The following is a 16,553-nucleotide window of genomic DNA, read 5'->3' as shown; positions in this document are numbered from 1 at the left end:
CCACTGGGTCATGCTGCTGGTCAGGCATCTGCCCTGCAGATGTAGAGTAGCGAATATGGATTTGTCCGAAACGCATTTACGCCTCCTTGAGAATCCGAAACTGAAACTGAAACTCTTCCACTGCAAATGGGCTGTGTTTTAACTCACTCAGTACGGCCAGTCCTCTCTTCTCCTCTACACAGACCCCTCGGATGTCCAGTGGGTGTCTGAATGACCCAACCTTTAGCTTCCGTCGTCAGAATTGTGGTATTCTTTGTCAACATTCACCTCTTCAGTGTAAGAGCCTTCCGCTGGTAATATTCTGATGGTGGTTATTGGGGTGAAACGCTACTAACGTCGTCTCTTTCCCCGTTCGTATGGAGAGAGTTAAATTCTCTCATTTCAGACACAGAGCACACTCACTGTGTTTGTTGTACAGGAACCATGCTTTCGGTCAGAAAACATATATATTTGTGTTTATCTGTGGACAGCTCTTTTTTTTTCTTCGCATGCAAATTTTGAATGTGTTCTTCCCATGCAAACTTGGGCCAATATGTCATAAGCTGACAGTGGAAATACAAACCACAGAAAAAAAAACAACTATTAATCATGGCTCAAAACTACTTTGCAGAAAAACAAGTAAATAAACAATTTATATATATATATATATATATATATATATATATATATATATATATATATATATATATATATATACTGATACTATAGAAGAAACTAAATTTTGAATGTGTTCTTCCCATGCAAACTTAGCATAGTTTTTCAAGTCTACGGAATTCCACTTTAAAAAAAAAAAAAAAGGCCAATATGTCATAAGCTGACAGTGGAAATAGAAACCACAGAAAAAAAAAACAAACAACTTTTAATCATGGCTCAAAACTACTTTGCAGAAAAACAAGTAAATAAACAATTTATATATATATATATATATATATATATATATATATATATATATATATATATATATATATATACTGATACTATAGAAGAAACTAAATTTTGAATGTGTTCTTCCCATGCAAACTTAGCATAGTTTTTCAAGTCTACGGAATTCCACTTAAAAAAAAAAAAAAAAGGCCAATGTGTCATAAGCTGACAGTGGAAATAGAAACCACAGAAAAAAACCGACTATTAATCATGGCTCAAAACTACTTTGCAGAAAAACAAGTAAATAAACAATTATTTATATATATATATATATATATATATATATATATATATATATACTGATACTGATACTGTTGAAGAAACTAAATAAAACTACCTCCACCCCCCCCCCCCCCCCAATCCCCCCCTCCTCCACTCCCGAAATCTCTCTCCCCACCCCACCCCACCGACTCCCGCTTCACCAAAACCGCCACCACAGTAAAAGTCAAGGGCTTTCTCACCATTCAGCTGTGTGCGTAGATCACCGATTCACTCCCACACCTCCCCCCCTGCCCCCCATTTCCCTCCTTACCCCCCCACCAAGCCGCCCCCCCTCCACCGAACCTCTGCTACTACGTCTTCCGTCAAGCGGCATCCTCAACTTGTGTGGTGCCGAACACCTGCAGCTGCCAGGAAACACCCAGTTGTCATGGTGAGGAAACGTCCTAAGGAACAAAGTCCCCCTGGTCGGAAGGCTGTGGCTGCGCTGCTGGTGGTTGCGACTGGATCCCAAACGCTGGGAACACACACACACACACACATGATCATAGGCATGAACACAGTACATGCGTGGATTGGATCCCAAACGCTGTGAACACGCACGAACACACACACACACACACACACACACAATCATGGAAACCAGCACTGTACATGCATGGACTGAATCCCAAACACTGTGAACACACACACACACACACATACACATACACACACACACACACACACATGATCATAGGCATGAGCACAGAACATGTTCGCACTGGATCCCAAAAGCTGTGAACACACACACACACACACACACACACACACACACACACACACACACATAATCATAGGCACAAGCACCAAGTATCAATTTTCACATTTGAACGTTACTGCTCAAAAGGTAAAGTATTGCACTGTTGTGTTACCTTTCGCTACAACACATTTCTGTGATATTCTGGGCTGCTCTCGTCAGGGAAAGCATATCACTGCAGCGCAGCGTCACTTTTTCTCTCTCTTTTTTTTTTTTCTCTCCCCGTCTGCATACGTATTTGTTTTCCAATGAAAGTGGATTTTTCTACAGAATCTAAGCCAGACCACAACCCTTTTGCTGCCATGGGTTCTTTAACACGCATGCTGCACATGGGGCCACAAAAACACACAATCAAACAAATACACACACTCACTCACCTCCTCACATATTTTTACTCCCCTACCCTACCCACCCCCACCCCCCCAAAACACACACACACGCACAGAGCTACTAAGTTCAGCAAAGATGTCAGATGCATATGTGGAGAACATATATCTAGCAACCATATAATATTTGAATGTCAGAATCTAAAATGTTTTTTTGCCAGACTTCACCAAAAGTTCTTTTGAATGTGTTATTAACAATTCCAATATGTTATTTGCTGTTGCAGAAGGTTTGCTGCGTAGTCCAATAGGACATTTGTTATAGTTGTTTGATGTTGGCATTTATAACGTTTCCATTTTCCCTAGCGTTGTCTCTCCCTATTCACCCTCCACACATACACACACTTTACGCCCCTCCCACAACCCCTATCCCCACGGTTTTTTGACTCACTTGTGTAAACAAAGTGAGTCTATGTTTTAACACGGTGTTCGGTTGTCTGTGTGTGTGTGTGTGAGTTTGTGTGTCCGTGGTAAACTTTAACATTGACATTTTCTCTGCAAATACTTTGTCAGTTGACACCAAATTAGGCATAAAAATAGGAAAAATTCAGTTCTTTCCAGTCATCTTGTTTAAAACAATATTGCACCTCTGGGATGGACACAAAAAAATTTCAAAAATGAAGCCTAATTACATGCAAACTGCATTTACTGTTATATTTATATTTGTGGGCCGATAGTGGAAAGTGGTTTTTGTGTTTGAAGGAAACTGTGGCACGAGACAGAGGTAGGTCACCGTGTTGGGCCTGCCTCAGGCATGACAGCCAGATCTGTGGAGCTCCTCCATGCGAGCTGACAGGCGATGGGCACTCCCCCGCCCCTGGCCCCCCCCCTTTTTTGACGTTGTCAAAAAATGACAGCACTGGTATGTTGCCTATGCATAGGATGGCAGACATTTGGCAACAAAAGACTTGATGTCCCTGGTGTCTCTGGGACAGGGTTGTGTAATTGCCCAGGTAGGTACCATCACGAAGGGGCATACTGAAGGCTTGGTGGCTTCTCTGCCTGAGTGTGGCCTGTTGGAGTAACCTGCAGAAAGTTGTCGGCAGTCAATGGCTGGGTTGGATCAGGCTGTGGAAGTGCATTTCATGTGCCCACGGGTCACTGAGTCTCATTCAGTGATGGAATTCCCAAATGGAAGAGGGTTTCCATGGGGAAAATTTTTGTTGAAGGTTCTTTAGTGAGAGCTGTATTATCAGTGGTTTCTTAACCCCTTCACTGCTAGTACGTTTTGCTATGGCCTATGCTGAGAAAATTTTCAGAAAAACAAGAAAAACACGCCAATGATTTTAATTTGCTTATATTTCAAAAAGTACTGAAGATAAGTGCATAAAAGTATATATCAAATGAAAGGAAAATGAACCAAGCTTTTGTTTTTGATACTCACATGTTAAAATAATGAGTCAATCTGACAGAAAAATTCCATCAAATGCATTAATTAAAAAAAAAAATTGGGACTGTCATTCCATCATGTAGGTGCTACAATATCAACCAGGTTATCAACCTGTCTTTCTTGTGACTATTGTGATCAACCACACACACTGTCAAGGCTGAGCAACAGTGTCCAGGTGCATAAGACTCCAACACAGTCCACACAAAGAATGAAAAGGGTGTACTCACCCAGGATCTACCGCCAGTAAAAACGCTGTGTGGGGTACTTGCAGAAACAGTCTTCAAGACACAGTGCTGGTTTGCTGGGGCTTCTGGGCAGTAGAACCCCACATCCTTTCTTTGTCCTTTCTTCCAGCAGACTCTGCACCTCCTTTGTGGCCAGGCCTTCTGTGGGGTAGGTGGGATGAAGTGTCGTCCACACAAGACAAACAGCGTGGTCATCTTTAGCAGTGTCTTGGTCACCAAAAATCATGGCACTAATTACATCCTTCTGAAGTCCAGGAATGTACTGCTCTTGCCTGCTTTTTTGTAGAGGATGTGTGCATTCAGCATGGCAATTTGTAGAAAATGCACACACAACTATTTGTACCACTTCAGGGTTTTCCTTGTGACATCGTATGGCTGCAGCTGTTGGTCATGATGGTCCATGGCACCCATGTTTTTGTTGTAATCCAGAATTGCTGGAGGCTTGTTTACTGCCTTTTGGTCTTGCTGCTGCTGGTCTTCAGTTGTAGGTTTGTGGCAAGTTGTCAACTCCAGATAGTCCAGGATGAACATCATGATCATCACCATGCTGCATACCTGAAACACATTGCATAAAAGACTAAGTCTGTTGGGTTTTGGGTTTTTTTGTTTTTTGTTTTGTTTTTTACATATAAAAAGATCATGAAATGGTACCATTTTATTTCTGATTGTTTTCAGAAGCTGAAATACAAACACACACATACCTACCCCACCCCCCACCCCAAACCCCCAAAACACACACACACACTGAAACTGGTTCATGGTTTGCCACACCCCCTTCATTCTCTCTCATACAAAACAAAATGACAACACACACACACACACACACACACACACACACACACACACACACACACACTTCTACAAGTGTTGCATTTACAAAGTAATTTAGGCATACAGTTCTGTATATCATTATCTGATTTCAGTTTTATAAACATCATCTCTTCCCCCCCCCCCCTCTCTCTCTCTCTCTCTCTCTCTCTCACACACACACACAACAACAACAACAACAACAACAACAAACCAATACACACTCAGGAACGAACACACAGAAAGCTGCAGGCGAGCGACACACGCTGTCATCAACAATGAGCCAGCCAGCAAGCCACGCCCCCCTGGGCTGTGATGGTCAGACACAGTACCCACGTGACTGACTCTCACTCACACACACTGATCAGCGACTGGCGAAGCCACTTACCACAGCTAACACATTCAAAACACACACAATGCAGTCATATTCATTGTTACAACAAACGGAAAGCAAATAATAAACTGACAAACCTCGAAAACACCCACCTGCATCTTGAATCAGCTGAGCTTGTTTGTCTTCAGTTTCGTCAAACAACGCCACCTCACACCCCCCTCCACTGTCAAAATCAGCGTCTTCGGCATCAACTTCACGCAGTTCTGTCTCATTCAGTCCACAATCTTCATCTCTACTGTTTGCATCGCGAAAGAATTCTTTCAATACAAGTGCAAGTGTTGGGGTTTGTCTGCGTTCAGCCATGGCTTTGCAAACACAACTTGAGCTTCGTACAAACTTGCAAAACTTTCGCCATAAATATGACAATCCAATGAATAATTTTAGCTTATGGAACTCAGGAGATAAAGAGCTCTCAGGGGAGCTAATTTAATGGTTAGCAGACTGTATTTTCTGTAATGCGGGACTCGAAACATAGAACGTTGTAACATGACGTACGGCGCACGTCAATACAGCATTGCTGAGCGACATTTTATGACGTACGCCGTACGTCAACAGCGCAGTCAAGAGGTTAATTGCAAAGGGAAATCATTTGCAGCTTAGTCTTTCATGAATGACTATGTCTCTCAGACTAGAAGTCAAATTGCACTGGGACTTAGTGCTGTAGCCTTAGGCCTAAGTAGCCTTTGGGAACCTTCCCAATTATGAGTCCTAAGGCCCTCTTGATTGAGGGGACCGGGGATGCAACTTGGGCAAAACACTCTCTACTATAAATTGTATAATTGAATTCCAGCCCGAATAGACTGGACAGCAGATGCCTCCTCTGCTGTTCTGATGGAGACTGTCGTACTCGACTGATTATCATATACTGTTCCTAGGAGGACACCAATCAGCATGGGTAAACCAGGAAACAGCTGCTGTGTGCTTCAGGGACGAAGGTGTTCACCATGCAGATTATGTTGCAATTTAAGGAAGCCGGAAAGAGTTGACGGGGTCTTGTGGTGCAACCGTGTGTCAGAAAGACATGGTGCTTGCTTCCGAAGGTGACAACAAAGTCATCCTCTGACAGTCCCTTGACCGAAGGCTGGGGCTCCATGATGGGATAGCCTGCCTAGGCTAGCAACCTCTGGAAGTGTCTCATTGGAAAGACAGTGCTTGAGGAGGAATGGCCATCTGTAACCACAGCAGTGGCTGTGTGTAGAGGGCCGAAAGGATCGGTCAGGGAAGACTAAGTGCAGAAAGTGCTTTCGAACGCCAATTGTTTGAGACGTTGATGCTGGATTTGTGTTCAAGCAAGGTGATGGGGTGAACTGATGTGCTTGAATGCGGCATCTGCCGTGCTGGTATGAGTGGGGCAGTAAGGTACACCCCTGTGGCTAGTGGACGGTTCGTTGTGCTTTGTGGGACGCATCCGTCCTCGTCAATATGCCTTTCTCCCAAATGTAGAGGAAAACAATTATGACCCAGGCCTTCTGCTACTAGAGAGGAGTAGAAGAGATGGGCTGAGGGTGACTGTCTCCTGCCCAGTGGGCAGCTTTTGGGTCCGCTAAAACTTGTAAGGCAAGATAGACACCTCTTCATGGGAAGGCTGGCTAGGATGTAGGGCCTGTGGTGGAGCCTTTGTCACAATCACAGTGGTGCAAACCAAGGGTTGTTGTAGGCAAGGGGAGAAAGAAGGGATGCCTTATAAACTTGGAAGGAATGAAAGGCATGTGTGTCCAGAGTGGCACCTCTAAGTTGGACTGCCTCACCCTTCCTTGTGCATCTCCAGCCTTATGGGTGATTGTTTGCAGGCAAATGAGTTGGGTTGCCTTGTCCGTCCTTGCACCAAGAGAGGCATTCTTAGCCCTGTGGGGGTGAAGGGGGGTATGTGTGGATCCCTAAGGACCAGCCACTATTGAAATGTGAAGGAGCATACATTCAGGCGTGAATGAGGCTATTATTATTTATTTTATTTTTGTGAGTGCAGTCGTCCTCCAAAAGCAAGGTAGGGATGAATTTATGAAAATGAATACATATATGTCCAAGGGAATAAAAACTTCCATCAGCTCAAGTGATGTCAGAAGTATGCCAATGACAATGAGATCGAGACACAAGAAATAAGCGGCTGTATAAGCATACGTGTAGCGTGCAACCGATATACCCAAGTAAGTGGGTAAGTGTGCATAATCATCAATGGAAAGGAATCTGTCCATGCACCTACATATGAGATGTACATACGCATATGAATAAGTGCCAGTACGTAGAGGCAGAGAGTTCTGGGCATTGTGAACAGAAGGCCGCAAATGCAAGTGTGCCTATATTGCTATGTAGGGAATCTCAATGAACAGATGTCAATGAATTGAGATAGAAATATAATTGTACACGTTAATATGAAAGTCGTCTGAACCTATCCCATAAGCACATACACATGTGTATACCGATGGATAAGTACGCATCTATACGTGAAAGCAGAAATGCGTATGAATGTAGCAATATATCTCATATATATTGTATATATGTGTGTGTGTATATATATTGGTGGTGGTGTGTGTCCATCGAGATCGATGATGACCATCGTTGTCATCCAGCTGGGGGATGGGGGGAGGGTGGTGTGGGGTGGGGGGGGAGGATGCTCATGAATCTATCTGTGAATGCGCAGATGGCTGAATAGTCCAATCTGTGCACGAAATGTTCGCTGACATTTGGGGCAGACAAAGACAGGCATACCTTGTCAGGGAGCTTGTTTGCCCGTGACCTTTCTGGCCTGCCTCTTCTGAACAGCTGCAGCAGTCCCTGTTGGCCTCACACAACTTGGCGCCTTTGGTGCACAGCAGCACGCCATTTGTCACGGTCCACTGCAGATTCCTCCCAGGAGTCAGGGTTGATATCAAACACTTTCAGAGAGACTTTCAGAGTATCTCTGAAGCGCTTCTTCTGACCTCCGTGTGATCTCTTCCCTTGTTGCAGCTCGCCATAGAAGAGCCTTTTGGCAGCCGATGGTCTGGCATGCGCGCCACGTGTCCAGCCCAGCGAAGGCTGGGACTGCATCAGGATGGTGAAGATGCTGGGAAGGGTGGCTTTTGGGCAAACACCCCCTGTTCTGGGTCGGGCTTGCCATTTGGTTTCATAGCTTCCGGGGGCATTTTTTGGGGGAAGGGGTTTCCCGTTTTCCTTGCATTCGTTGGTACACTTCCAAGTTTCGCAGGCGAACAGTAGTGGGGGAAATTTCGGGCCTGTAGCCCTTACTTGGTCTCAAGACAAAATGCCTTTTTCGTTCCAACATTTCATAATCACCAAAATTTCCCTTTTGGCTTTTTGCAATCCAAACTTTCCTTTTTAAATCCCGATGGCCGCTTTTTCGTGACAGGTGCTCCCCGGTATGGAACCGCTCCCCCGCACTGAGTCCCTGACCGTTGCCCTGTGATGTTGGGCTCAACGTGGGGTTTCCCTGGGGGGCTGAGGGAGAACCATTTTTCCCCTCGGCTGAGGGGAAGGGCCGAAGTTCCTCCCGGGCATTTGGCAAACTTGAAAACGCTGATTTCATGTAAACTTCAAAATCCAGCGGGGGGCAAAATCATCAGCAAACAAAAATCTCGGGAAAAACCCTTTTCCATGACCTTCGTTTTTCCCTAACCTTTCCTGGGGTTAAACTTTTTTCCACGGTTGGGAAACTTTGGGCCGTTTCCCAACCCATGGGCCACTCTAAAGGGCATCAGTAAGCATTGCAGAGAACATGGGGCTGAACAGCGTTGGAGCCAGGACCAGCCTTGCTTGACCCCTTTTGTGACACCAAAGGAGCGAGGTTTCCCCTTTTGGGTCCAAACTCGAGCCGGCATCCCCTTCATGGAATTGGCTGCCCAAAGGGAAAAAAATTTTTCCGGGGGCCCCCCGAAAATTTGGGCCCCAATCTTCCACAATCCCCCTACCACGGGTCGAAGGCCAGGGTCACATAGGTGGAGAACAGAAAACATTTTGCTCCTGCCCAGGGGCTCTGCCTCCCTTGCAGAAAACCCACCAGTCGGGGGTTTTCCCGCGCTTTTTCCGGGGAATCCACATTCCCCTCTCGGGGCCAAATAAACCTTTGGTCAAGGGGGTGCGTGGGGCCCGGTTTTTAGGATCCGGCAAAAATTTTCCCTTTGCGAGGGAAGCAAGGAAATGCCCCCCAAAGGTTATCACAGGCTTCCCGGGCCCCCTTTTTCCTTGTAAAAAGTGAATAAAGGGATCCCTTTTGGGGAAACCCGGGGGGATCGTCCCTTTTTTTCCCAAAATGAGTGAGACACTGGGGGAGCTTCTAGTCAGCACAGTGCCTCCACCCTTGAAACCCCTTGCGGGAAAGGAGCCCGACCCAGGGCTTTGCCACGATGGGCAACGATTGTTTTCCCGGGTTCCCAAGAATGTTTGGGGTCGCCCCGTGTTTCGTTGATGGGGACTTGTGGGAAACGGCCCTATGGTTTCATCTTTTTTTGGGGGGAAGGGGCGATTTAAGACACGGTTAAGTCTCACCCCAAGCTTCGAGAATTTTTTCTCCTTCTGGGTGATAAATTTTCCCACTCCCCTTGAGGAGGGGGGGATCCAAGGATGTGGGGGCCCGAGATTTTTTTTAAAAGGCATAAATGGGCCCTTCTTCAATCGTGCCTGCCCCAGCAATCCCGGATCCCCAATCAGTTTTGCCCCACTCACCACTTATCCTGCATCTGGGCGTAATTTTTGGCTAAAACATCCTGGGGAGGGAAACCCGGACACACCTTTTTTGATGGGGAAATTTTGGGGTTTTGGCTGGGTGGGCTTGTTTCAGAGGGCTTTTTTTCCACCCAAAACCTCCTTGATTTCATACATTTTTAAATAAAACCCATCTTTGTGCTTTTGGACATGGGTCCCAGGTCTCTAAAGCGTACATAATCAGCTCACCAGGGTCCTCCATCAAACTTCCACTTTTCGGTTTTTGTCCAGAGAGGCGGATTCCAACGATTTTCCCACAGCTCCAAAAAGGGGACTTTTTAAAGGGGTGATTTTTTTTTCCAGTTTACGATTTTAGCCGTTTTGGACCTTCGGCCCTTTGGGGGCGCCCTTTTGGGGGTTTGGATTCAAATTCAGCTTCGAGACTACAAGGCGATGGTCTGCCCCAACACACCGGCCCCACACATGGTCCCTTTGTTACACTACATTTTCCTATCCCTTTTCCTGACGATGACATAATCGATGAGATGCCAATGCTTTGAGCGAGGTCATCCATGACTCCGGGTTACGGGTGGGGAGGCAGAAAACTGGTTTTTTTATCACAGTTCGTGCTCTGCACAGGTCTGAAGCAAAAGAAAACCATTTGGGTTGCAGTGGCCCACAAACCCGGGTTTTCCAAACACTCCCCCCGGGGGAATGTCAGAGCCAACTCTAAAATTTGAAGTCCCCAAAATGATACTTTTCTCTTTAGGGGGAGCCAATGACAGAGTGAAGGGGCCCCCTCGTTAAAACGCCTTCCCCTTTATCCCGGGTTTTGGGCATGGTTTGGGGGGTAGGGACGACAATGGTTTAAAAAGGGGCTTCTTTGGCCAATGCCAGGGATTTCATGGCCCTAAGCCCCCTTTGTTGACTCCCTTTGGATTCCACTACTTTTCGACAATGCTTTTTTTACTTAAAACCAAAAGCCCCCCCTCACGTCGCTCTTCGCTTCCCCGTCCACCCCCAGAAGAAGGGGTAACCCCAAACCCCCTTCACAGAGCTCCCCCTTCACCGCCCAAACCGATCCACTCGGCTGCGATTCAATGTTGTATCTGCGAGTTCGGATGCAACTAGTGCCGTTTCTCCTTTGGGGTCTGTCCGCTTATCTCTGTCCAGGAGAGTCCTTATGTTCCAAGCACCAATGGTGAGAGGAACGATCCTTGTTTTTTTCTTTTCTTTCTTGTTGTTTCGACCGCTGATGTAGGGTCCCCGCCAGCCGCGTATGCTGCCAGGGTGATATGGAGCAGGGCAATTTTTAGGGCACCTTTTCTAGCCCCTTCCTCATGCCAGGGAGGTGAGCAGGTGCATTCCTAAAGAGGGCTGCTCAGACGCTCAGACGGCTGCCGAGCTCCATCGCTGCTCCTGTCGACCGAAGAACGACCCTATGGCCTGAGCCGCCTGTGTGCAGGTCTGCGACTGCGACTGCCAGTGTACCCACACCTGTCGTTTCGTCGCTCGCCTGTCGCCACAGGACTTGGGGGTGATGAAATGATGAAGGATGAAAGGTCATTTTGGATGACTGATGACTTGCGCGATGGAGTTTGTTTAAAGTGAAGAGGAGTTGCGCAACGTCAACCTCACTCTCTCGTCCGGGTCCACCAATTTCCAGTGGCAAGACTAAGTCGAGACGACTGGAGGATGAGCACGGATGCAGTGGATGACCAAGATATCCTTTCGGTGTCTCATCTTGCTCTCTGCACTCCACAGTGCGTTGCTGTAACCGCCTTCCTCTCCGTTGAAACCGATAGGTTTCTTCCGCAGATTCTGCCGGATCCAGACTTCGGATGCATGGGTAGACACACCCCGGGGGCCAACTGCGTGTGGCATGCACACAGCACAGTGGAGCTAGATGGCCGTCGGTGGCTCTCCTGAGCCAACGCCCTTTTTGGATCTCCATAGAGGTGTCTAGCCACCCGCCTCACCAGTCCCAGAAGGGAGCGGTGGGAGTGCCGGTTTAGTAGTCCGGGCCGCAACCCGACCCTGAACAGGTTGTACTGGATTACAGGTTACCAGTAGCAGAGTCTAATGACCTGACCTGACAAACGTATATATATTAATATATATATATATACATATATATAGATTTTTTTTTTTTTTTTTTTTTTTTTTTTTTTTTTTTTTTAAATATGTATAGATTTTTCTATATATATTTCGTGATTGTTGCTTGTGATAATAAATCAAATGGATAGAAGGGGAAATATTGTGATGCATTTCCTGTAGCCAATAGCCTGAGAAACAGCAAGAAAAGTGCAGTTGCTATGCAAAGATGTGTAAAGTCCCTGACTGGGCATGAGGACCCAATGAGAAACCGAAAGAAAACATCGTTGGTGGACAGCACGGGGGGCAGGAGTGATGTGCTGTGTCGGCGAAACTAACCACAGCTTCGAGCGCCTAGGTTACAAATGTGGAGTTGCCTCCCTTGGCGCCGAAAATCATCGAAAAGGAATGTGTCTTTAGAGCATATATCCCCCTTGTGCGACGTGTCCTCGCTGAACAGGGAGGAGTGTCATGTTGTGTGTGAGAGTCCGTGGTTCGATGCCACCGTAACCGACACAGGTGAAAACGAGCGCAAGGGGAATAATTATAATGCCCCTTAGTGCCGTGGGCATCCCAACCCGAATCGGTCGCCATCGGACGCGAGACGGTCAGGGCATGTGGCATGACGGCGCCGTAATCCAGTGTTATGGGCGTCGTGGGCGAGGGGGTGACAAGTCCGTCGGCTTGCCGTGGGATGTGCATCCCCCTGTTGCTGAACGGGCGGTCCAATCTCGCGAACAGCTCCTGCGAGAGGACCGGCGTTCAGTTATGTCAGTTGTGTGTTGACGGATAAAAGTGATAGACAAGATCGGCCCGAGCACTGCCGAGAGGCAGGATCGAGTTATTAATACATGTAAGAATTATCTTGATATTCATTGTGAAAGCTTTAAATACAAAACTCATTTACATATTTTCTGATTTTTCAAGCACTGCGCACTCAATGTTGAAAAATGCAACAGACATACGTGGGGACTCTCTTTTTCTTCCCCACTTCAAGCGGGTAAAAGGCCTTGTCAGGCTTGCACGCCTTGATATTGATATATGATATGATATAAGAGGTACTCCAACGTGGAAGTGCCAATATTAGTCTGGGAAACAGCAGAGTTAGGCAATGGGGCAGAAGAATCCAACACTGCCTAAGTTCCAATGGGGGCGTGCACGTACCTGCTCTGTGGCGCAAGGCGCGGCACCGGAAGGCAGAGTGGTGCATAATTGCTGCAGCGAGTTTAGCGATGAGTTGCTGATTGTTTAGTTGAGTAGCTTGCTGAGACACCATTAGTGGATGGGAAACAGCAGCACTCGGCGGTGTGGCAGATGGGGTCATCACCGCATAGCTTGGTAGGACCGTGCACACACTCGCACTGAAGGCGAGGAGCAGTGCCGGTGCAAGGGAAATAACTGCGGCAGTCACCGGCAAGGGTGCCGAAGCAGGGGTTGCCCTCCCTTGGATCGGGTGATCCGGACAAGGGGGGGGGTGCACGCGTATGGGCAAGCGTGTCCCCTAGTGGTCCACCTTCCTCCCTACACCAGGGGAGGGCATCCCTACACGCCTCGGTCGCTATTGGATCCGAGACGGTCGAGGCAAGCCGCGTGGGGGGTCGCGTGATCCGATGTCACGGCCGCCACCACGGACGCATCGCACATAGGGCCCAGTCTAAAGTGCGGATCCAAGACAAGCTGCCTTTTTTTTTCTTTTTTTTTTTTTTTTTTTTTTTCTGTTCCCCCAAGGGATTGTGGCCATTCCATTGGTGCAACTGTGGGTATGGTAAAGAGATAGAGGAGATCGACTCGTACACTGCCGACTGGCAGGGCCGAGAAAACGCGGATCGCGTCGAGTGAGTTCGCGGATCGATAAAAATGACATGAAAGGTAACACTGACCTGAGTGTGTGACCACAAACCTCTAGAAGTCATCAGAGGAGGTGGCGGAGGTCTGGAGCCGACCGGAGGGAGCGGAGGAAGTGGAGAAGGCGGCGGGTTGGCGTTGTTTAGAGGGCCCAGAGTGTCAGCGAATCGATTGCGATCGCGCTTTAATTTTAGCACGATTCCCCAATCGAGCTACATAATTATGTGACCTGGTTGGAGACATAATTTGACCACAAACAAGAACGCCAGAGAATCGACAGACAGACAGAAAATACGAAAAAACTTAGCCGTATGAAGAGCACAGGTACAGGAGTCATGATGGCTGCCGGAAAAAGAGGGCGATAACCAGCGGGACAAAGGGGAGGTTACCTACTTCCGGGAGGTTATCGGCCGTAGTTTCGTCTGCTCCGCATGGGCGGATAGTTTGCACAGGACAGGAATGTCAGACCCCTGCCGGAGTCTGCACTAGTTGGGTCACGGTTAAGTATGTGTAATTAAATTATATTTTTTGTATTCTCTAAACTTGGCACTTTGATCTGATATTCTGACCCAACAACAAGAGCAGTCATTATTATCATTTTTTGTTCAAACAGGAACTTCTTTTGCTAAGCATGGAATTTTTATTTATTTTGCATACGTTTTGGTGCACATAGTAAAAAAGGGAAATTACTCTGTAATTAATGCTAGGGGACTTAATTCACTTTAAACTGATCTTTCTCATCTTAAACATTACATTTTGATACATAAAAAGCTTGGATTTTTTTTTTTCAGTGTATCACAAGTGAGTCTTGAAGGCCTTGCCTCTCTTGTTTTTGTTGTTGTTGTTTTTTTGTCGTCTAATATCACTTCAAGTGGAAAGACGTTAAACTGAAGACGAACGAACACAGCTACTGACCTTTCTCCTTGAGTCCCTTGTTAAAGTTGCGGAACACAAAGACGCCGGCGATGATGACGAGAGCACGGATAAACAGAGCGATGACACCGCAGGCAATGGTGCTCCCGGCCAGACCGGAGAATTTTTCAATGTAGTCTGATGTCTGGAACCACAGAACCAGTAACGGACTGTCAGCGTGCCATGCTTTGGGGGACTACTTCTTCTTCTCCTCCTTCTTCTTCCTTCTTAGGCTGCAACTCCCACGTTCACTCATATGTACACAAGTGGGTTTTTATGTGTATGACCGTTTTTACCACACCATGTAGGCAGCCCTACTCCATTTTTGGGTGTGTGCATGCTGGGTATGTTCTTGTTTCCATAACCCATCGAACGCTGACATGGATTGCAGGATCTCTAACGTGTGTATTTGATCTTCTGCTTGCCGTACACACACGAAGGGGGTTCAGGCACTAGCAGGTCTGCACATATGTTGACCTGGGAGATTGGAAAAATCCCCACCGTTTTCCCACCAGGCGCCATTACCAAGATTCGAACCCAGGACCCTCAGACTGAAAGTCCAACGCTAAACCACTCGGCCATTGCGCCCATCACTTTGGGAGACAAACGTGGAGGTGTTGACCAAGTGGTAACGCATTCGCCCAGGAAGCGAGAGAATCTGAGCGCACTGGTTCGAATCCACAGTCACCAGTATTTTCTCCTACTCCACTAGACATTGTGTGGTGGTCTGGACACTAGTCATTCGGATGAGACGATAAACAGAGGTCCCATGTGCAGCATGCATTTTAGCGCACATAAAAGAACCCACAGCAGCAAAAAGGGCTGTCCCTGGCAAAATTCTGTGTAAAAATCCACTCTGAGAGATAGGCATCACTGTGATGGTCAGGTATCTCCCTTGCAGATGTGGTGTGCTGTGTATGGAATTGTCCAAACACCGTGATGCCTCCTTGTGAAACTGAAGCTATGAGTGAAGAATCAAGGTATCGAGTTCAAAGCATATTGTTGAAAATGTATGTTTTGCGTTGCTTATATCTGTTAGAAACACCCTTACAAACTGTTACCATACCGTATTACCATTGCAAAATGTGTCACCGCAAGTAATCATTCTATTTTAGTGACGTGGTGTGTTGAAGCTTCTTTCTTCTTCTTCTTCTTCGTTCGTGGGCTGTAACTCCCACGCTCACTCGTATGTACGTGAGTGGGCTTTTACGTGTATGGCCGTTTTTTACTCCGCCATGTAGGCAGCCACACTCCGTTTTCGGGGGTGTGCATGCTGGGTATGTTCTTGTTTCCATAACCCACCGAACGCTGACATGGATTACAGGATCTTTAACGTGCGTATTTTATCTTCTGCTTGCGTATACACACGAAGGGGGTTCAGGCACTGGCAGGTCTGCACATATATTGACCTGGGAGATCATAAAAATCTCCACCCTTTACCCACCAGGTGCCGTCACCAAGATTCGAACCTTGGACGCTCAGATTGAAAGGCCAACGCTTTAACCACTCGGCTATTGCGCCCGTCAGAAGGGGATCACAGCATAGAATCTTGCTCTTACCTTGTTAATAAGAGATTGTATTTCACATATCGATTAAGGAGAATTCTTTGCAACAAAAAAAAACACACACAAAAAAAAACCAACACAGTCTGATATTGCTTTGGGGTATTTGGGAGCACTGTGTGGGCACAACACTCTGGTTGCCATGGGGGTTCTCTTTCAGTGTGCAAAGTGCTTGCCACACACGGGACCTTGGTCTAAACCAAATGACTGAACACTCACTTTGATTTTCCCGCTAAAACTTGGGAGAAAGGGAGGGCGGCCAGGATTTGAACACAGAGAAGACAATGATGATGAAGATGACAATGATGACAACAATGACAATGATTATATATGATTATATT

The 16,553-nt window shown here is 46.7% G+C and overlaps 1 protein-coding gene across 1 annotated transcript in view; it reads right to left on the bottom strand.

Moving 5' to 3' along the window:
- Positions 1–1,473: 1,473 nt before the first annotated feature.
- The window catches only part of LOC143275997 (uncharacterized), a 36,554-nt gene continuing 21,474 nt past the window's right edge, over positions 1,474–16,553 (bottom strand). Inside the window, exons 7-8 of the mRNA XM_076580362.1 lie at positions 14,654–14,795; positions 1,474–1,660 (exon numbers count right to left, since the gene is read on the bottom strand). Coding sequence (XP_076436477.1) covers positions 1,590–1,660; positions 14,654–14,795 — 213 coding nt within the window. The 3' untranslated portion in view covers positions 1,474–1,589. The remainder of the gene's footprint in view (positions 1,661–14,653; positions 14,796–16,553) is intronic.

This window comes from Babylonia areolata, chromosome 31 (genome assembly GCF_041734735.1).
Source record: "Babylonia areolata isolate BAREFJ2019XMU chromosome 31, ASM4173473v1, whole genome shotgun sequence".
Taxonomy (NCBI): Eukaryota; Metazoa; Mollusca; class Gastropoda; order Neogastropoda; family Buccinidae; genus Babylonia; species Babylonia areolata.
This window is presented reverse-complemented; position numbering and strand designations above follow the sequence as displayed.